Below are 24,060 nucleotides of genomic sequence, written 5' to 3' on the forward strand. Positions count from 1 at the left end.
AGATCCAAGCAACATTGTATTGAGGAGAAGGTGTGTACTGTAGATCCAAGCAACATTGTATTGAGGAGAAGGTGTGTACTGTAGATCCAAGTAACATTGTATTGAGGAGAAGGTGTGTACTATAGATCCAAGTAACATTGTATTGAGGAGAAGGTGTGTACTATAGATCCAAGTAACATTGTATTGAGGAGAAGGTGTGTACTATAGATCCAAGCAACATTGTATTGAGGAGAAGGTGTGTACTGTAGATCCAAGCAACATTGTATTGAGGAGAAGGTGTGTACTGTAAGTAACATTGTATTGAGGAGAAGGTGTGTACTGTAGATCCAAGCAACATTGTATTGAGGAGAAGGTGTGTACTATAGATCCAAGCAACATTGTATTGAGGAGAAGGTGTGTACTGTAGATCCAAGCAACATTGTATTGAGGAGAAGGTGTGTACTGTAAGTAACATTGTATTGAGGAGAAGGTGTGTACTGTAGATCCAAGCAACATTGTATTGAGGAGAAGGTGTGTACTGTAAGTAATATTGTATTGAGGAGAAGGTGTGTACTATAGATCCAAGTAACATTGTATTGAGGAGAAGGTGTGTACTATAGATCCAAGCAACATTGTATTGAGGAGAAGGTGTGTACTGTAAGTAATATTGTATTGAGGAGAAGGTGTGTACTATAGATCCAAGTAACATTGTATTGAGGAGAAGGTGTGTACTATAGATCCAAGTAACATTGTATTGAGGAGAAGGTGTGTACTATAGATCCAAGCAACATTGTATTGAGGAGAAGGTGTGTACTGTAGATCCAAGCAACATTGTATTGAGGAGAAGGTGTGTACTGTAAGTAACATTGTATTGAGGAGAAGGTGTGTACTGTAGATCCAAGCAACATTGTATTGAGGAGAAGGTGTGTACTGTAGATCCAAGCAACATTGTATTGAGGAGAAGGTGTGTACTGTAAGTAACATTGTATTGAGGAGAAGGTGTGTACTATAGATCCAAGCAACATTGTATTGAGGAGAAGGTGTGTACTGTAAGTAATATTGTATTGAGGAGAAGGTGTGTACTATAGATCCAAGTAACATTGTATTGAGGAGAAGGTGTGTACTGTAAGTAATATTGTATTGAGGAGAAGGTGTGTACTATAGATCCAAGTAACATTGTATTGAGGAGAAGGTGTGTACTGTAGATCCAAGCAACATTGTATTGAGGAGAAGGTGTGTACTATAGATCCAAGCAACATTGTATTGAGGAGAAGGTGTGTACTGTAAGTAACATTGTATTGAGGAGAAGGTGTGTACTATAGATCCAAGCAACATTGTATTGAGGAGAAGGTGTGTACTGTAAGTAATATTGTATTGAGGAGAAGGTGTGTACTATAGATCCAAGTAACATTGTATTGAGGAGAAGGTGTGTACTATAGATCCAAGCAACATTGTATTGAGGAGAAGGTGTGTACTGTAGATCCAAGCAACATTGTATTGAGGAGAAGGTGTGTACTGTAGATCCAAGCAACATTGTATTGAGGAGAAGGTGTGTACTGTAAGTAACATTGTATTGAGGAGAAGGTGTGTACTGTAGATCCAAGCAACATTGTATTGAGGAGAAGGTGTGTACTGTAGATCCAAGCAACATTGTATTGAGGAGAAGGTGTGTACTGTAGATCCAAGTAACATTGTATTGAGGAGAAGGTGTGTACTGTAGATCCAAGTAACATTGTATTGAGGAGAAGGTGTGTACTGTAGATCCAAGCAACATTGTATTGAGGAGAAGGTGTGTACTGTAGATCCAAGCAACATTGTATTGAGGAGAAGGTGTGTACTGTAGATCCAAGCAACATTGTATTGAGGAGAAGGTGTGTACTGTAGATCCAAGCAACATTGTATTGAGGAGAAGGTGTGTACTGTAGATCCAAGCAACATTGTATTGAGGAGAAGGTGTGTACTGTAGATCCAAGTAACATTGTATTGAGGAGAAGGTGTGTACTGTAGATCCAAGTAACATTGTATTGAGGAGAAGGTGTGTACTATAGATCCAAGTAACATTGTATTGAGGAGAAGGTGTGTACTGTAGATCCAAGCAACATTGTATTGAGGAGAAGGTGTGTACTGTAGATCCAAGCAACATTGTATTGAGGAGAAGGTGTGTACTGTAGATCCAAGCAACATTGTATTGAGGAGAAGGTGTGTACTGTAGATCCAAGCAACATTGTATTGAGGAGAAGGTGTGTACTGTAGATCCAAGCAACATTGTATTGAGGAGAAGGTGTGTACTGTAAGTAACATTGTATTGAGGAGAAGGTGTGTACTATAGATCCAAGCAACATTGTATTGAGGAGAAGGTGTGTACTGTAAGTAATATTGTATTGAGGAGAAGGTGTGTACTATAGATCCAAGCAACATTGTATTGAGGAGAAGGTGTGTACTGTAAGTAATATTGTATTGAGGAGAAGGTGTGTACTATAGATCCAAGTAACATTGTATTGAGGAGAAGGTGTGTACTGTAAGTAATATTGTATTGAGGAGAAGGTGTGTACTATAGATCCAAGTAACATTGTATTGAGGAGAAGGTGTGTACTGTAGATCCAAGCAACATTGTATTGAGGAGAAGGTGTGTACTATAGATCCAAGCAACATTGTATTGAGGAGAAGGTGTGTACTGTAAGTAACATTGTATTGAGGAGAAGGTGTGTACTATAGATCCAAGCAACATTGTATTGAGGAGAAGGTGTGTACTGTAAGTAATATTGTATTGAGGAGAAGGTGTGTACTATAGATCCAAGTAACATTGTATTGAGGAGAAGGTGTGTACTATAGATCCAAGCAACATTGTATTGAGGAGAAGGTGTGTACTGTAGATCCAAGCAACATTGTATTGAGGAGAAGGTGTGTACTGTAGATCCAAGCAACATTGTATTGAGGAGAAGGTGTGTACTGTAAGTAACATTGTATTGAGGAGAAGGTGTGTACTGTAGATCCAAGCAACATTGTATTGAGGAGAAGGTGTGTACTGTAGATCCAAGCAACATTGTATTGAGGAGAAGGTGTGTACTGTAGATCCAAGTAACATTGTATTGAGGAGAAGGTGTGTACTGTAGATCCAAGTAACATTGTATTGAGGAGAAGGTGTGTACTGTAGATCCAAGTAACATTGTATTGAGGAGAAGGTGTGTACTGTAGATCCAAGCAACATTGTATTGAGGAGAAGGTGTGTACTGTAGATCCAAGCAACATTGTATTGAGGAGAAGGTGTGTACTGTAGATCCAAGCAACATTGTATTGAGGAGAAGGTGTGTACTGTAGATCCAAGCAACATTGTATTGAGGAGAAGGTGTGTACTGTAGATCCAAGCAACATTGTATTGAGGAGAAGGTGTGTACTGTAGATCCAAGCAACATTGTATTGCACTATTTCCCTATTAACTAACAACATCATCTTATTAATGGCTGAGCAACTAAGATATTGAAGTGATAGATCTACAGTACAGTTGTATTCAGTCACGTGACTTGTTATGTGCAATATTCCATCCATCCATTTGCTACTGCTGCTTGTCCCTCTCGGGGTAATAAGATGTTAAAGCTAATAGCTAGATGGCAACTAGTGGGCTAAATGCTAGCTAACAACTGGCGCGCTATATGCTGAATACTAGAGGGCTTATAGCTGACAACTAGTGCGCTAATCGCCAACTGGTGCGCTCATAGCTGGCTGACAACTGATGCGCTAATCGCTGGCTGACAACTGGCACACTAATTACTACCTGGCAACGGGCAGTTAAATGCTAGCATGAATACAATAATATAATTATTTATTCATGTTTTCATTTTAAAACTGCAAGGTGCAGTGAGTAGGGTGTCCATGCTACTGCCAGTCCTAAACTACTACCGTTGGATCATTTTTCATGTGTATTCAAAGGCATTCAAATTTGTGCAAAAATTGCATAGAGCGGTAGTTCTCCATTTTTTTTCACCAAGTACCACCTCAGAAAAAACTTGGCTCTCAGAGTACCACCATAATGACCAACATTAAAATACAGTAGCGTAATGGGCCTAAGTATTCATTAAAAACAAGGCAGATAATTTTTTTTTTTTTAAACAAATATATTTGATATTGTTGGCCACTGTAATATTACACGGTTTGAACAATAGCACTGTTTGAATATAGGAAAATGAAAAACTACTTCAATCAAGTGATTCTTTGGCGTACCACTAGATGGTGCCAGCGTACCCGAATACCACAGTTTGGCACAAATATATACTAATCAACCAAAAATTTCTAAGCCAGAAAAAATATTTTTTGTTCCGCCAAGAAGGAAAATTGTGTCTATTTCTTATATTTATGAAATATTTGGTTAGACTATGTCAATGTAAGTACTTTTAAAGCACATTCAACAATACCCTGATGATAATAAATAAACACTAGTGTATCGAATGTGATGGAAGTTTCATTTTCTTTTCAGTATTTGCTTGGAAAGTTCATGCTTTTAAGGTTGTAACCTGAAAGATTTGAAGTTGTTACAAGTTGTATTGTCCCTATACCAGGGTTCTGCAACCTGGGGTTCTGGAGCCAAATGTGGCTCTGTCATGCCTCCGCCCGGGCTCCCTTTGGCAATGAAACAAAATGTCAAGAAATAATGCAGGGCTGGAATTTAACCACGGCAACTGCCGCGACCGCCCTTGTCTTTTGCCTTCATGCCCTCAAAAATGTACCAACATTTGCGGCAAGAACATGCCGTGACCGCCCTTGACTTTTTACTTGTTAATTGACGAGGGATGTAACAATAAACAGTCAAATGATAATTTGCGATAAAATTCCAGACGGTTAATAATACCGTCTAATTTTTTAATTACCGAAAAAAACGTAATTTATTAATGCATTTTAGGCAACAGGAAGTCAGGCGCATGTGTATTAGAGTCGTTTGGCTTGATAATCATGGCGGACTAACTACACAGACTTTGCTCAGTAGATTTCCCCTTGGAGTAAACAGAGCCAAGCGCTTGGTTTAACCTCATTTTCCCTCACTTCCCGCCGTGCGTTTAAGAGACACTGCTGTGTTTTAGATGGAGGCAGGTGTGGTCAATATTGTCCCCACGCTAAAAGTGTATGGAAAACTATTTGATGTTTTGCAGCAGGCAATGTGTCGTGAACGTTGTCACAACTTGTTTATAAAGTATTTACTTTGTTTACTACTCCGCCTTTATTTAACTGTATCAGTGTTCAAATAACATCAGTACTAGCTAAATGTTTTGTCATCTCATCCAACTCAACGCTGGCTGTGAAGATTGTGTATTGGATTCAATATTTTTTTTTGTTGGCCAAACTGTTGTACTGAAACACTAGGGAGGCGTTGTTGAAGAACAAAGCTTGTTTATTAGACTTCATCTTCATTAGCCAAACTGCTCTATGTTTAATATTGATATCAAAAAGTAAACGCCATGTTTTTTTACATTACTTGTGTTTTTTTCATGTCACAAAGGTATTACTTCAAAAAATCATTCATGTGACACAGCATTTTGTTAGTTTTATTGTGTATAGTTAATTCCTATATGACATATTTATGCTCCAACTCTTAATGGATCTGTGCTGATACATCATCTACATGTACATATAAATGTACATAACTTAAATAAATAAGAAAAAAAACCTCCCTATATAAAAATAGGGATACAGGCATTGTGTAATGACAAAAAACTGACAAGTTGATATTATTAAAGAATACAAAAAACTAATATTTGTCTTTAGATATATGGATAATGTTTATCTATAGTCTTTTTATTAGACATTACAAATGACATGATGGTATTACGTTCACACCCCGACACTGCTTTACCTAACAATCAGTAATCATGATTTCAATATTGATAACAATAATCTTAGTTATTACTTTGGCCATAATTGGCAGCCCTAGACCTCATACATGAACACTGTTTTTATCTATATGTGACTATAAATAGTACAATTTGTCTACCAAATTGTTCTAACTATACCGCTGCATAACATTGTAAAAAATACCTAAGTGTTTATTGTTTATTGTTAGCGAACTGTGGTGCTTTCTAGTACTTTCTATTCTATTGTAAGTTTACCAACATTAAAGGAAACAACTCGTCTCCCACCGTGGTTACAGTGATGCCAAGTGACACTTCATCATATTCTGATACGGCAAAAAAGGTCACACTGGCATTAAACATTCATTTCTTATTGAAATTAAAGGTCAATCTTGTCCTTAAATAAAATAGTGAACATACTAGACAACTTGTCTTTTAGTAGTAAGTAAACAAAGAAAGATCCTAATTAGTCTGCTGACGTATGCAGTAACATATTGTGTCATTTATACACATTATGAGGGACAAACTGTAAAAATTGATTATTAATATACTTGTTCATTTACAGTTAATAACTGCTTATTTTCTGTTGTAACATGTTCTATCTACATTTCTGTTCAAATGTAATAATCACTTGTTCTTCTGTTGATTAGGTACTTTACATTAGTTTTGGATGATACCACACATTTAGGTATCGATCCGATACCAAGTAGTTGCAGGATCATACATGGGTCATATTCAAAGTCCTCATGTGTCCAGGGACATTATTTACTGACTTTATAAACATAATATTAATTTTTTAAAATCATTGTAGTATCGCCTATTCTATGGCTCATTTACTTGGTATCGTTACAGTCGATATTTGTATAGGTCCACCCATTTGTTTACAAGCAGTAGTGCTAGCTTGCTGTTAGCGGTTTACTTGTAAGAAACATAGTTAGTCACCGTGCAGGTGAGGATTAGTGATGTAGAAATAGCTAAAACACTGACGTTAGCCGCTACTAGTTAGCTATGTTTTAAAGTATCGCTTGCAGTGTTTATAGCTCCACCTTTATTCTTAGATTTAAAGCCACAATACGTCCATTTTCCCCCTTCTTTCCCAGGCATGTGAAAACACTGAAATCTGCGTTTTTAAACATTAATTTTTGCGTCAAAATATCACTTCCGTGTTTAATGAAATATCCCAAAAATACAGTCTAAACAAGATGAATTGAACGCAGACCTCAGGTACTCACCGCAAGGAGACGATCAGGAGCACAGAAACAAGCTCGCTAGTTAGCCTCATCTAGCTAGCTTAGTTGTCTAAGCCACAACGTTGATGGATGTCTGCTTAGTTCTAGAGATTTGTTGAGCAGCCAGCAAGAAGGTACTTTTTTGATGTAAACAGAGATCACAAGACAGGAAGTAGATTACCTGAGGGGGCGTGGCTACAGGATAGACTACTGTCTGAGTTCTTTGCATGACACTTTCAATGATAATAATGTTAGTAAAATTGTGTGGTGCATGACATTTGGGGCGGCGTGGCGTAGTAGGGTAGAGCAACCGTGCCAGAAACCTGAGGGTTGCAGGTTCGCTCCCCGCCTCTTACCATCTAAAAATCGCTGCCGTTGTGTCCTTGGGCAGGACACTTCACCCTTGCCCCCGGTGCCGCTCACACCGGTGAAATGAATGATGAATGATAGGTGGTGGTCGGAGGGGCCGTAGGTGCAAATTGCAGCCACGCTTCCGTCAGTCTACCCCAGGGCAGCTGTGGCTACAAAAGTAGCTTACCACCACCAGGTGTGAATGATTGATGGGTTCAGAAAAACATGTAAAGCGACTTTGGGTACTTAGAAAAGCGCTATATAAATCCCAGGTATTATTATTATTATGACATGGCACACGTGTGTGTCAAAAAGAAAGCTAAAAGAGGCTGGGAGATGAAAATAAATCTAAAGGTAAAATAAAGTGTCAATTGCAGGAAATGTAGTCTTGATCTTTCGTGTCAGCACTTCTTGCTGATAGAAATGTTCCTCTTTTTTCCCCTCAGTGTGCTCACATGCCTGTTACTCCGCACTGTTTTCACTTGCAAGTGCTCTGTGTGTACGTTGACTCACGAATGGTAAAAATATGTAGTGGTATTTTTTAAAGGTAGAATAGTACCCTTACCTTGGTACTTTGTGAGTAGCAGTATAATGTACATCCTACACATGACTTTTGCTTCATTGTGGTATAAGCTACTTACAATTTGCATCTTAGTGGAGGCTATTTTGGTCTTTTATGTGTGAGGCGACGTCCAATGGCGAGCCAAAACATAACGAGCAGAGAGTTCCTGGTCCTTTTAAGGACACGCAACCTCAAAGTGACACAGCGGACATGTCCATCTTGGCGTGGTATCTTTTGCTGATGTGGACTAAGCATAGGTGAGGTGACGTTATTGGCGTGGTGATTTAGGTGTTTGTCAGAGCCAGCAGGTGACCTCAGCTCTGTGGGTAATGAGCACAGTAAAAGGCTGGCCGCAGCCTGTCAATCACACTAAGAGTGGTGCTGCTGGCTAAAGGGGATTACATCAGCGGGTGAGATCATACTGCATCTACAGTGCCTGCCTCTCTCTCTTTATCGCCCAAACCACTCGTCTCTGAGTCCTTGTGCAAAGTATTCTACATAGAGAAGCATCACCCTTAGCAGCTTGTGCATACACTAAGTGGTTTCTCTCTTTCTCTTCACCGCTCATTGTCACCACCTCTCTTGTGTTTTTCCATGCAGAACTTCTTTCCAGAGCAGATGGTGGCTTGGTGTCAGGAGTCTGATGGCACGATCCCTCAATCGCAGCTCTTACAGGTGAGGAGGGATGTTGCACGTGCAAGTCAATGGTTATCCAACCCTTCCTTTAATCTGAAAACCTCCAATCCGACACCAGCTGCCCTTGAAAGGAGGGAAAACACAACCCTAAAAATATGCATAATTACAGTCGCCCACTACTACTGCACTTTGAGCAATACAGAAAATGAAAGCAAACTTCATTGATGTTTTCTTTCCAGAACTTCCTGAACTCCAGCAGCTGTCCAGAGATTCAAGGCTACCTGTACGCAAAAGAACCCGGACGCAAGTCCTGGAAGAAGCTCTACATGTTCTTACGCCGCTCCGGCCTCTACTTCTCCACTAAAGGAACATCCAAGGTAAACTAGCTGCACCATTACAGAAGCTAATACTGTCAACTTGAATCATGCATAGGGCAGTGCTGTCCAAAGTGCAATAAAAGAGTAAAGAGGGGAAATGTAACAAGAATTTGTTGCAATATTGAAATTGGCACTTTATTTTCATTGCTCAAAAAATACTAATTACAAGCAATTTTGGTATACATTATTGACCTATTCAAGACTCCAATTACTCCACGTAAATATTTCATTTTGAAATATATTGCATTTGTTGTGTGTTTGCCATATAAATAAAACACGATTTTCTTTGGCATAAACATAAATCCATCCATCCATTTTCTGCCGCTTGTCCCTCTCGGGGGTGCTGGAGCCTATCTCAGCTGCATTCTGAATAATAAAAACTTATAAATGACGTATATAACTGAAGTTGATCTAGAGATCTAAGTGTTTAAAGTCAAATTCATCTAGATTTAATGACTTCTATTTACACTTCTGAGTGGGGCCCCTTTGAATCCCCAAAACCTTTAGTCTATTTTTTATTTTTAAACTCATTGCTCAAAAAACAATAATGAAACAAAACCTAAATCATGAATTATTTACCTAATTAGGGCTCCAAATTACTTCACATCAAATATTCCACTTTGAACATTTTTGGGGTGAAATATATAATAGTTTGTGTTTTGGCCATAAAAAGTGAGGTTTTCTTAGACGAAAAGGGCATAAAAAAGGTTAAATGTTATGTCAACTGATAGATCTGAAGTTGATCTTTAGACATTTAAGCGTTGAAAGTAAAAGAAAATATTAAAATGACTTATTTTTAATACTTTGATGACTGAGACCCTTTTGGGGCACCTGGACCTTTAACATTCACCAAAATTGAAGAGATACAATATATATATTGTATAAGTTTTGAAAATGAATAATATCAAAATGGCCCCCAAATGCTTTCAATTTTCATTGTGTGGGGGCCCTCAGTGGAAAAAGTTTGGACACCCCGAGCATAGTAGCTGATCTACTACGATCCAAAATAACACCTGTTGAATAGGAAATAGTGGGCGTGCTGCAGGTGATTTACTAAGACTGGGGTTCCAATCGATACAGAGTGCAGGGCGCCCTATTTATATGAGGCGTTGCTGTGCCCATGGAGACACTCATTTGCTGCAATATGTGTTTTGTCATGTGAAAAATTCAGCGCATCTTTTCTGGCCTATATGGACAACAGAACCTATTTGCTGTTGTGATGTTGTTTGATCGCTTTTGTACATTAAAGACGCTGAAAGCAAAGCAATCTACATCAATTAATGCTAAACTAGCTGAACAAAACATCCACGTTAGCTTTGTTATGTAGGTGACAAAGAAAATGAGTGTAAATATGCAATAACAAGCGCCGTCGAAAATAACAAGTTAACTCATCTGATTAATCTAAAAAAAAATGACATTAATCATGTATAAACAGGGATTAATCACACAATATATTTTGAATGCACATCTAATCTATTCTAACACAAAATGCATTTGTGTCCAAATATATTCTTTTCTTTTTTTTAAGTTAACTGAAATGATTCACACAATACAACTAGCAATACGTATGATTTAGTGTGGCTAATCCAACTAATACAAATTGTGATTCATCTGATTTAAAAACCAGTTACTGTTCAGTTCAGTTTCAGTTTATTTCCAACATGCATATGATACAATGTAATGTACTCCTTTTCATATCACAGCATTTTTATACTCTGTAGCAGTACAGTGAATAAATACATAAGAAAACAAATATTAAATACATAAATGTACCTACTCAGTGGCCTAGTGGTTAGAGTGTCTGCCCTGAGATGGGTAGGTTGTGAGTTGAAACCCCGGCCGAGTCATACCAAAGACTATATAAATGGGAGCCATTACCTCCCTGCTTGGCATTCAGCATCAAGGCTTGGAATCACCAAATGATTCCTGGGAGCGGCCACCGCTGCTGCCCACTGCTCCCCTCACCTCCCAGGGGGTGAACAAGGGGATGGGTCAAATGCAGAGGATGATTTCACCACACCTAGTGTGTGTGTGTGCGTGTGTGCGTGTGTGCGCGTGTGCGCGTGTGCGCGTGTGCGCGTGTGCGTGCGTGTGTGTGTGTGTGTGTGTGTGTGTGTGTGTGTGTGTGTGTGTGTGTGTGTGTGTGTGTGTGTGTGTGTGTGTGTGTGTGTGTGTGTGTGTGTGTGTGTGTGTGTGTGTGTGTGTGTGTGTGTGTGTGTGTGACTATCGTTGGGACTTTAACTTTAAACAATCATTATCTCATTAGAAAAAAAAAGGTTGAAGATGTTCATCATTAGTGTTCTTCTGTGTACTTTGTGAGCACTTGTAGTTTGAACAGTCCCTCAAACTGAATCATATTTGTTTGATTTCTTTGCTTAATCCATTTAATTCCACATACTGATATGCTTAAGCTTTTAAGTGTTGTACGTGCATACAAATGTTTTAAGTTAGATTTTCCTCTAAGATTAGACTTCTCTTTTGTTAAGAATTGTTGTACATTCTTGGGTAACAGGTAATAGTTTGCTACATCGTTGTACATGTTTGCAAATGCACTAAATCGTTGGATTTCAATATTTTATTTTATTAAACAAAATGTTTGTTCTCTATATCCAACATTATTTATTATTCTAACTGATCTTTTTTGTAACACAATTAGTGAATGAGGTGTACTTTTGTAGTTGTTAACCATATTTCTACACAATAACTAGACAATATGAAGTGATTTTTGGTCCAGAACATATTTTACTTTATTCATAATGTAAATATTTCTTGCCCCCTTATGTTGCATATTTTTACATGAGACTTCCAGTTCATTTTCTTATATATTATTGCCTCCCAAATGTTGATTTTTCACCCTGTCAATGTCTACTCCATCTATTTGTATTTTTGTTTGACTTTTCCTTCTACTTTTACCAAATAGAACTACTTACATATCTCATCAAAAATGAATATTTTAATTTTACAATCTGTCGTGAGCTGAAATTGGCCCCCAGGCCACACTTTGGACATCATTGGTTATTATCATATTAGATATTATTAATGTAACTCCTTTTTTTTTTTTTTTTTTAAACACCATTTAAAAAAAATAAATAAAAAAATAAAATTTAAATGCCTGTAGACACCATAACAAATCAATTTGGTTGGTTTGAAACAGTCCCTTAAGTCAGTGGTCCCCAATCTTTTTGTAACTGTGGACTGGCCAACGCTTGTATTTTTTTTTGTCATTAAAAAATACAATCATGTGTGCTTACGGACTGTATCCCTGCAGACTGTATTGATATACATTGATATATAATGTAGGAACCAGAAATATTAATAACAGAAAGAAACAACCCTTTTGTGTGAATGAGTGTGAATGGGGGAGGGAGGTTTTTGGGGTTGGTGCACTAATTGTAAGTGTATCTTGTGTTTTTTATGTTGATTTAATAAAAAAAATAAAATAAAAATAGTTTTTTCTTCTTTTTTTTTTATGCGGCCCGGTACCAATCGATCCACAGACCGGTACCGGGCTGTGGCCCGGTGGTTGGGGACCACTGCCTTAAGTCATCCAGCAGTTATAAACTTGTAAAATGGAATTGCTGAATAGACGTATATCAAAAAAAAAAATTAATTGATTATTACAAAAAATTGTTTTATACATTTGAATAACATTTCAATAAATTTTTCAAAATTATTAACCCATTTAGAATTGGGTAAAATAAGAATCGCGATTCGGATGTTAATCGTTTTTTTTGTGCACCCCTAGATATGTGTATATATATTAACTATGTCAAATGAGTAAAAGGGTTGATGAAACCATGAATACTATAAACTACACATTCTTTTGTTGTGTTTTCATCCACTTGCATATTGAAATGTAGAGCGTGTCTTGAGGGAATACATGGTGGTTGCCTACAGCCACGCACAACCTGCTAAACAGTGGCTGTGGTGTAGAACTGCATTGAATTATTCTGCAAGGTGCTTCTAATATTTTGGGTATCACATCCTTTTGTTTCGGTCTATTTCTTTAGTCATGAGTCACACATTTCGTGGCAAAATATTGTAAATGTCTGATGTTGTGCAGTAAAGATATTGTTGAACATGGTGTTTTTGTTTTCTTGCCTATGAATGGTGCGATCATCATTCGTGTGCAGTATGTAATTCATTATTGCTTGTTTTACTTTGTAGCTGTATGTAAATATGATTACGCTGAAGGGGCAGCTGGTACATCAGCTCTGTGCTCTTTTAATGTCTTTTATGTTCTTTGTTTTCATGTGTTTTTACTTTGGCCTTTTAATTTCCCCATTGTGGGATGGTCAAACCTATCCTGAAAACATAAAACAATGAGCATTGATATATTTTTTTCTTTTGACAAAGCTCCCATGCATGAGTTCAGTACAGGTGTACCTAATGTTGTGGCCAGTGAATGTATAAGAAACTATGTCTACAGAATAATGTAAGATGCGCTTTATATTTCTGACTTACAGGAGCCACGACACCTGCAGCTTTTGTCCGATTTGGACGACAGCAACATCTTCACAGTTATCACCGGCAGAAAACTGCACAACGCCCCCGCAGACTTCCAGTTCTGCATCAAGGTAACACACACACACACACACACACTAAACAAACACTGCAACTATTTTTTTTTTGTGCCACTGTAGTGTGCAGATACTCCGGCGCCACAAACTTGGTGACCTCATATGAGCCACTAACACTTGCGTAAAATTGCTTTGTAACAGATGCACCTGTGTCTAGTGTGTGTGTGTGTGTGTGTGTGTGTGTGTGTGTGTGTGTGTGTGTGTGTGTGTGTGTGTGTGTGTGTGTGTGTGTGTGTGTGTGTGTGTGTGTGTGTGTGTGTGTGTGTGTGTGTGTGTGTGTGTGTGTGTGTGTGTGTGTGTGTGTGTGTGTGTGTGTGTGTGTGTGTGTGTGTGTGTGTGTGTGTGTGTGTGTGTGTGTGTGTGTGTGTGTGTGTCAAAGGACAGCGGGGTTAAAACCACCCAGCAGGAGTTCAAACACACATTCGGCACTGTGTGTCCCACTCCAATAGTTATCTGTGGTGGGTCACCTGCTGATCTGGGATAAGCCCAGTGGGATAAGCTAGGATGGTACAGAGAATCTGCCCCCTTCTCTCCCCGCCCCCTCAGCTCGCTTATACACACACACGCACACACACTGCTACAAACACACGCACACACACATTGCTACAAACACACACACGCGTGCGCTAGGCGAGCGTCATGTCAGATGCTGTCAGCGGGGGTGACAGTGCAGAATTGGGTTAGGGATTTTACTTGACGGGTGGTGACTGGATTGTTGCTATGGTTACATGAATTAATTCATGGCCGGGGCCTGGCAGGTTCTTGTCTTGGTGCTGGGGGAAGAGAACTAAGCTTGCTATATGAGTGGGACACATTTGTACAATAAATGCTCAGTGGTCCCCAACCACTGGTCCGGGGGAATAACATGAAATCATTGATGAATGAGTGCATTTTCTCCGACTTGACTTTGGCCTGTCCCAATAAACATGTATAACACAACTCCTGACAGGAAGTCACCATTTGCTATTTCTTTGTTAAACGGGACAATGCACATGAATGAATTTGTAAATGTGGCAGATTGTAGCCATCTGCAGGTTGCTGGTACAAGTTCAGTTAGACAGCACCAACATCAGACACAAACATCCATCCTTCCATTTTCTACCGCTTGTCCTTTTTTTGGGGGTCAGATATAATACAAATCACATCCAATGGAGACCCATATAAAAGAGTAGGATGTAGCTCAGGACAGATGAAGAACGTCACCCTCGTAGTTATAGAGAAGTGCAACATTTTTGCTCATAAAAGTGTGCTGAAGTTAGAAAATATACATCTCCCTTTTCCTAGTACCATATTTTTCAGATTATAAATTGCAATTTTTTTCATAGTTTGGCCGGGGTTGCGATTTATACTCTGCAGCGACTTATGTGTGAAATGATTAACACATTAGCGTAAAATATCAAATATTATTGATCTCGTTGACGTAAGAGACTAGACGTATAAGATTTCATGGGATTTAGCGATTAGGAGTGACAGATTGTTTGGTAAATGTATAGCATGTTCTATATGTTATAGTTATTTGAATGACTCTTACCATAATATGTTACGTTAACATACCAGGCACGTTATTTATGCCTCATATAACGTACACTTATTCAGCCTGTTGTTCACTATTCTTTAGACATCTTGCTGTTGGATTTTATCAAATACATTTCCCCCGACTTATACTCCAGTGCGACTTATATATGTGTTTTCCCTTCTTTATTATGCATTTTCAGCCGGTGCGATTTATACTCTGGAGCGATTTATAATCCAAAAAATACGGTAAATTGAAATACTGCTATTATTGCACAAGCAGTTGGCATGAACACGCATGGAAAATGACACCAACAAAAGCATACAAAAGTGGGGATGTGTACTTAGTCTGGGTATTTTTTGCTAGCGGATCCTAATTGGGTCGGTCCAGGAAGACCGTTAAGATTCTGGACAAATGATACGGCTATCTGTAATTCTTTTTTTAATCCAACTGACTATCGTCATTTTGACACATTCAGTTGACGTGCTGCTGCTACGCGTAAAAACAGGGGTAGATGATAATCAGCTTGGAATAATCACAAAGAACAATAAAGTTTGTAAAACAAAAAGTTTTCCTCCTAGTCTCTAATAATAGTGTCAGTTCGAAGGGAGCGCGCTTTACCCCCGCACTTTATCAACCTTTTACTAGTGATCCAGTTATCCACACGCCAATATTAATCCACTCAAAGTGAAAAATGTTACTAATCACCAAGTCTTTTATTTTATATAACACACATGCACATCGATAGCTGTCAACACTCAATATAGTGCGTCACACTAATACGTCCCTGTGCAACAAACACAAATAAGCATTCCTGTTTTTACAAAATGTACACCTAACATGCTAATTGATAGTATTGACTTATAGTGATGATGTTTGATAAGAAATGATCGAGTTCGAGCCTATTATCGAATCCTCTTATCGAACCGATTCCTTATCGGTTCTCTTATGGAGTCCAGATAGGTTGTTGTATATGGAAAAAAACACACAATATTTGGTTTAACAAAAGCTCACTTTATTATATAAGAAAAAAATAAAATAAAATAAATAAATATTGACTGTTACCCCCCTAAAAAAAAAAAAAAAAAAAAAAATATTGACTGTTGTTACCCAAAGTATATTAAGTGGGATTTTTCAGAAAAACAAATATATACAGTAACACAAAAACAAGCTGTATATCACTATAGGTGTATAAATAATAATATAGTGTTAAATAAAAACTGTAAATAATACAGCTCTCCAAAAAGTGCATTTCTGCTGCTATTTGACATAACTGTTTGTACCCTAGCACCTCCAAAACCCTCAAATCTAAACTCCAAACATCCCAGAACAAGCTAGTCAGATTACTTCTAGACCTCCACCCCAGATCCCACCTCACTCCTACCCACTTCTCCAAAGTGGGCTGGCTCAGGGTGGAGGACAGAGTAAAACAACTTGCACTGAACCTAGTCTATAAAATCCGCTACACCTCCCTGATACCAAAGTACATGTCAAACTACTTCCTTAACGTAAATGACCGCCATAACCACAACACCAGGGGGAGCTCCACTAACCACGTTAAAGTCAGACCTACACTGTTCCAATATCCATTTCTCTGTTCTCAATTGTTGATGACTGATGATAACAACCAAACCTAACCCCCCCCCCCCCCTCCTCCACACCCTGGATTGTAAATAATGTAAATAATTCAATGTGATTATCTTGTGTGATGACTGTATTATGATGATAGTATATATATCTGATAGTATATATCTGTATCATGAATCAATTTAAGTGGACCCCGATTTAAACAAGTTGAAAAACTTATTGGGGTGTTACCATTTAGTGGTCAATTGTACGGAATATGTACTGTACTGTGCAACCTACTAATAAAAGTCTCAATCAATCAATCAATGATGCTTTGACATTTTTGCACTTTATTTCTTTATTGAAAGAAAATTCTATGAAGAGAAAAGTTGTTTGCAAATGTGGTTACAATGCTAAAAAATGAAAAGTTAAAGCTAAAAAAAGAAATACACTTTATTGAGTTAATATTATTTTTTTATAGGGGGAAAGATGTTATGAGCTAGGGAAAATAACAACTACACTACCCAGCATGCAACGGGAGTGACGGGCATGCACGGTAGCCCCGAAAATTGTTGTTGCATGTCCCACCTGGCAGCTAAGAATGAGGTTATGAGCACGCTGTGAAAGTAAACGTCAAGAACTCAGCCAACACGCCTCGTCTGCATTATTTATAATTAGACAGACAACACATATACAGTGTGATTTTGTAACGTTTACAAGGAAAGAAAAACAAAAGTTCAAAAAGGGAGATGTCATATATGTATGTGCTGCGGTGTCATATATGTTGTATATATATGTATGTGCTGCGGTGTCATATATGTTGTATATATATGTATGTGCTGCGGTGTCATATATGTTGTATATATATGTATGTGCTGCGGTGTCATATATGTTGTATATATATGTATGTGCTGCGGTGTCATATATGTTGTATATATATGTATGTGCTGCGGTGTCATATATGTTGTATATATATGTATGTGCTGCGGTGTCATATATGTTGTATATATATGTATGTGCTGCGGTGTCATATATGTTGTATATATATGTATGTGCTGCGGTGTCATATATGTTGTATATATATGTATGTGCTGCGGTGTCATATATGTTGTATATATATGTATGTGCTGCGGTGTCATATGTTGTGTATATATGTATGTGCTGCGGTGTCATATATGTTGTGTATATATGTATGTGCTGCGGTGTCATATATGTTGTGTATATATATGTATGTGCTGCGGTGTCATATATTTTGTATATATATGTATGTGCTGCGGTGTCATATATGTTGTATATATATGTATGTGCTGCGGTGTCATATATGTTGTATATATATGTATGTGCTGCGGTGTCATATATGTTGTATATATATGTATGTGCTGCAGTGTCATATATGTTGTATATATATGTATGTGCTGCGGTGTCATATATGTTGTATATATATGTATGTGCTGCGGTGTCATATATGTTGTATATATATGTATGTGCTGCGGTGTCATATATGTTGTATATATATGTATGTGCTGCGGTGTCATATATGTTGTATATATATGTATGTGCTGCGGTGTTGTATATATATGTATGTGCTGCGGTGTTGTATATATATGTATGTGCTGCAGTGTTGTATATATATGTATGTGCTGCGGTTGTTTTAAGAATGTTGCGACAGCTGCCGTAAAGGAGGTGCGTTGCTAGCCTGGTTGCTATGTTTCCGGTTGGTGGTAAAAGTGTTGGTCATGTGTTTGTACCCTGCTCAAATCTCTCAGTAAAGTTATTCATTGGATTATACCTTTTGTCTTGAACTTTATTACACCTTGGAGCGCTTTTTCCGGTCCATTGTTTTTCCTGCTTTCGCTATCTGCGCCTAATGACTGAGCTACGTGACGTCATTTCTTGTGATGTCTCACGGGGCATTTCTGGTCGGGACGGGATTCCAGGGATTCGAATAAAGAACCAACTCTTTTTCTTTACTATAGTGGTCTCGATAACGGGTACCGGTTCTCAAAAAGGGATTCGTGTCGAGGACTCGGTTCTTTTCTTATTGAACAACCGGGAAAACCACTTTCGAGTATCATCCCTATTGACTTATGTATTTGATAATAAATCATGTTGAAGGTCTGGACTTTGCACATGAATGCCATACATAAATATGTTTTTACTTGACTACTATTTGAACTATTACTATTGGCATAAGCAGTATAATTGTGAAACCCAGTGATGGCATAACTGCATTGCACTGCAAATACGATGTTGCTGGTGCACAACCTCTTGTGCTCATAAAAGTCTGCTTTTACTCCAAATACATATATAGTACTGATAATTGATGGTATTGATAGGGTTTTATCTGTAAACATGAATGTATTTATGTATGAAATATTTCACAAAATATGAGTACATAACTTCTAGAATAGAAATCCATTGAAACTAATAACGTACCACGTATAATGCATCAGATACATTAGCCAGAAAATAAGTCCGCAAGCTAGCCAAAATGAGTAAAAAATAAAGTATTTGGATAGCTTTTTAGCCAAGGGAAAAAAGTCCATGTCTCCCAGCAATGCAGCGTTATGGTGGGTTGTATTTGTCATGCTGTGTACCTGCCACACAGTCTGTGGAAATACTGCCTACATGAAGCTGCTCCCTGCTGGTTGGTCTAGCTGTGTAACCAAACCTGCTTGGCTCCCCTGGTGAACTCTCTAAGGGGAGTTAACTTTGCAAGCTTCTAATGGCACACAGACGTACCCTAAAGCAGGGCTCCCCGACCTTTTTTGCACCAGGGACCGCTTTAATGTAGGCATTATTTTCCAGGGACCGGCTTTCCATGTGTGGCAGATAAATACATATATAGCAAATAAGTGCATGAAAACTTGTACGTGACATTGCAGTGGCTGTATGGATTTGTTCCTACAGTATATCTGCCACATGTATTATTACGGCTGTCTAAATTCATGCATTCATTTTGATGAATCCATCCATAAATTTATAGGAATTTTAAAGCAAATAAATGCAGCGCAGGATGACTCAAAATTCTTGAGGTCTTTAGCTCCACATTTCTGCCAGTATGTCCAAGTAGTTTGAATGCAAATGTACAGTTGATCCGGTAGTGACAGGCTGCAGATGCAAACGAGACGTTGGTCCTCTAGATCTGAAAAATGACTCCAAAAAACATTAAGAACAATCGACTGACAAAAAGTATCGTAAATATTATTTTGTATAATTATGGTAGAGAATGCACACTGCACCAAAAGCGCTTCAAATAGCACAACAATCTGACAAAAGGAGTGACATGAATGTGGATAAATGTTTTATAAAAGCAGACATGAAATGATGTTGAAGGTTAGCATGTTAAGTGCATTTATATTCTCTTCTTCATTGAGTTGTTTTTGCTAATGCTAAATCAAACATGATTAATATAGGTAAAAAATAAATATTTCTTGTGATCATCAAAATCTAAACAAAAGAAAATGCAAGACATAATTTCTTATTTCAGTAGTCATGCTGCTTTGATCATCATGATTTGTTCATGTGATTTTGCAGAAGATATTTCCAAGATAGCGTATTTTTCAGACTCTGAGGTGCTCTTAAAATCTTTCAATTTTCTCAAAAATCAACAGTGCGCCTTCCAACCTGGTGCGCTTAATGAACAGATAAATTCTGGTTGTGCTTACAGATTTCATAGTCATTTTATTTGGTACAAGGTGTAATGATAAGTGTGGTCTCTAAAACATCATCTATGCAACATTTGACCAAAAAACACAATTGCATGTTATATAGACCAAAAGATATAGATAAAAAACAGCATGATATGACCCTTTAAATGAGTCTTATAATCCGATGCGCCCTATGGTCTAAAAAATGTGGTATATTATGTGCTACAGAATTGTATCTGATCCAATTCAGTCTTGCTTGGCCTCATTGGAAGCGACTTTTCAAGTTGTGTTCTTTTTCCCAGCCCAGTAAAGCCAGGGGAGACTGCAAAGAGATGAAGATGTTGTGTGCTGAAGACGAGCAGAGCAGGACCTGCTGGATGACCGCTTTCAGACTTCTTAAGGTACCTAAACCCTTCTTATGTACAAGTTCATCACTGCAAACATTCATGTGCTTGTTTTCCCAGCATGGCATCGTCCTGTATAAGAGTTACAGCGTGCCCCAGCACAGGAAGCCAAACCTGTCACATTTCTCCACGCCTGTGGTAAGAATCATGCAAGCACCCGTTAACTAGCCCATCAACTCACTCTTTGCTACCTGGGTGCTTATGTAACACTTTACCTCATGCCACCAATCACATTAATCATGTGTGAACACAATTTATTCTGACGGCCCATGCTCCTTTACCTTACCTGTGGACAAGTACCTGAGAAGTAGAGCGGGTAGTTTTATGGCAGTGCACAGAGGAGTGCTTTGGCAAAATTCACTTCAGAATAAACCCAGGCAGTACTTGACATAAACGTTTTGAACAAATAAATGACACGCATTTAAGTAACACATTTGAACAATATTTGTGACAAAATATTGAGGTCTTTTAAAGTTAATTTACCGTATTTTTCGGAGTATAAGTCGCACCGGCCGAAAATGCATAATAAAGAAGGAAAAAAACATATATAAGTCGCACTGGAGTGTAAGTCGCATTTTTTGGGGAAATGTATTTGATAAAAGCCAACACCAAGAATAGACATTTGAAAGGCAATTTAAAATAAATCAGGAATAGTGAACAACAGGCTGAATAAGTGTACGTTGTATGAGGCATAAATAACGTGCCTGGTATGTTAACGTAACGTATTATGGTAAGAGTCATTCAAATAACTAACATATAGAACATGCTATTAGGGATGATACTCGAAACTGGTTTTCCCGGTTGTTCGATAAGAAAAGAACGAGTCCTCGGACTCGAATCCCTTTTTGAGAACCGGTACCCGTTATCGAGACCACTATAGTAAAGAAAAAGAGTTGGTTCTTTATTCGAATCCCTGGAATCCCGTCCCGACCAGAAATGCCCCGTGTGACATCACAAGAAATGGCGTCACGTAGCTCAGTCATTAGGCACAGATAGCGAAAGCAGGAAAACAATAGACGGGAAAAAGCGCTCCAAGGTGTAATAAAGTTCAAAACAAAAGGTATAATCCAATGAATAACTTTACTGAGAGATTTGAGCAGGGTGCAAACACATGACCAACACTTTTACCACCAACCGGAAACATAGCAACCAGGCTAGCAACGCACCTCCTTTACGGCAGCTGTCGCAACCTTCTTAAAACAACCGCAGCACATACATATATATACAACACTGCAGCACATACATATATATACAACACTGCAGCACATACATATATATACAACATATATGACACCGCAGCACATACATATATATACAACATATATGACACCGCAGCACATACATATATATACAACATATATGACACCGCAGCACATACATATATATACAACATATATGACACCGCAGCACATACATATATATACAACATATATGACACCGCAGCACATACATATATATACAACATATATGACACCGCAGCACATACATATATATACAAAATATATGACACCGCAGCACATACATATATATACAACATATATGACACCGCAGCACATACATATATATACAAAATATATGACACCGCAGCACATACATATATATACAACATATATGACACCACAGCACATACATATATATACAACATATATGACACCGCAGCACATACATATATATACAACATATATGACACCACAGCACATACATATATATACAACATATATGACACCGCAGCACATACATATATATACAACATATATCTCCCTTTTTGAACTTTTGTTTTTCTTTCCTTGTAAACGTTACAAAATCACACTGTATATGTGTTGTCTGTCTAATTATAAATAATGCAGACGAGGCGTGTTGGCTGAGTTCTTGACGTTTACTTTCACAGCGTGCTCATAACCTCATTCTTAGCTGCCGGGTGACAACATGCAACAACACTTTTCGGGGCTACCGTGCATGCTCGTCACTCCCGTTGCATGCTGGATAGTGTAGTTGTTATTTTCCCTAGCTCATAACATCACATCTTTCCCCCTATAAAGAAAGATTTTAACTCAATAAAGTGTATTTCTTTTTTTAGCTTTAACTTTTCATTTTTTAGCATTGTAACCACATTTGCAAACAACTTTTCTCTTCATAGAATTTTCTTTCAATAAAGAAATAAAGTGCAAAAATGTCAAAGCATCATAACAAACAGTTATGTTCCAATAGCAGCAGAAGTGCACTTTTTGGAGAGCTGTATTATTTTATTTAACACTATATTATTATTTATACACCTATAGTGATCACAGAGACAGCTTGTTTTTGTGTTACTGTATATATTTGTTTTTCTGAAAAATCCCACTTAATATACTTTGGGTAACAACAGTCAATATTTATTTTTATTTTTTTATTTTTTTTAGGGGGGTAACAGTCAATATTTATTTATTTATTAGATTTTATTTTTTTCTTATATAATAAAAGTGAGCTTTTGTTCAACCAAATATTGTGTTTTTTTCCATATACAGCAACCTATCTGGACTCCATAAGAGAACCGATAAGGAATCGATTCGATAATAGGCTCGAACTCGATCATTTCTTATCAAACATCATCCCTACATGCTATACGTTTACCAAACAATCTGTCACTCCTAATCGCTAAATCCCATGAAATCTTATACGTCTAGTCTCTTACGTGAATGAGATAAATAATATTATTTGATATTTTACACTAATGTGTTAATAATTTCACACATAAGTCGCTCCTGAGTTTAAGTCGCACCCCCGGCCTAACTATGAAAAAAACTGCGACTTATAGTCCGAAAAATAAGGTCAATTATGTACGCAAGTAATTTACTAAGATGAATCATGTTTCATCAAAATGCAAAAGTGTGATAAATATATATAAATGTATACATCCTTGTAAACATATAAATATAAACATACTGAAAAGACTCAAATTATAGTTGGTGCATTTATTTACCTTAATTGCAATGCAGATGGGTTATTTCCAAAAGTAAAAACTCCATAATATGTAAGTACAAAAAAGTATGAAGTATAACCACATGTTCATATAATAGTAAGTACAACACAGCAGTACGGCGCAAACTGCTTCATATATATTTTGATATACTGTATATATATATTATTTTGGACATGTTTAAAAAAGCAAAACAAAGAAGTAATTAAAAGAAAGTGATGTATACAATTGCAATACGATACATCACATTTTACAGTTTCACAAAAGGAATAGGAAGAAGCCGAGCTTATTTAATCCTACTCCTACTTTCAGTCTAGAAATCATTTCTAACACAATTGTTCACTTCCTTTTTCAAGCTTTAACACAACAACGTGTCCGACGAGATGAGTTTTATGAAGTGAATGAAAGAAAAAGTGTTGC

At 37.6% G+C, this 24,060-nt stretch overlaps 1 protein-coding gene and 1 long non-coding RNA gene across 8 annotated transcripts in view; both read left to right on the top strand.

Moving 5' to 3' along the window:
• Positions 1–24,060, top strand: part of LOC133659429 (uncharacterized) — a 236,094-nt gene that overhangs the window by 95,255 nt on the left and 116,779 nt on the right. The window lies entirely within an intron of this gene.
• The window catches only part of LOC133658813 (large ribosomal subunit protein eL14-like), a 120,318-nt gene that overhangs the window by 54,676 nt on the left and 41,582 nt on the right, over positions 1–24,060 (top strand). For all 6 annotated transcript variants that reach the window (XM_062061232.1, XM_062061233.1, XM_062061237.1 and 3 more), the window contains 5 exons: positions 8,559–8,633; positions 8,834–8,971; positions 13,438–13,548; positions 20,583–20,681; positions 20,745–20,822. In XM_062061232.1, the coding sequence (XP_061917216.1) occupies positions 8,559–8,633; positions 8,834–8,971; positions 13,438–13,548; positions 20,583–20,681; positions 20,745–20,822 (501 nt within the window). The remainder of the gene's footprint in view (positions 1–8,558; positions 8,634–8,833; positions 8,972–13,437; positions 13,549–20,582; positions 20,682–20,744; positions 20,823–24,060) is intronic.

This window comes from Entelurus aequoreus, linkage group LG10 (genome assembly GCF_033978785.1).
Source record: "Entelurus aequoreus isolate RoL-2023_Sb linkage group LG10, RoL_Eaeq_v1.1, whole genome shotgun sequence".
NCBI classification, from domain to species: domain Eukaryota; kingdom Metazoa; phylum Chordata; class Actinopteri; order Syngnathiformes; family Syngnathidae; genus Entelurus; species Entelurus aequoreus.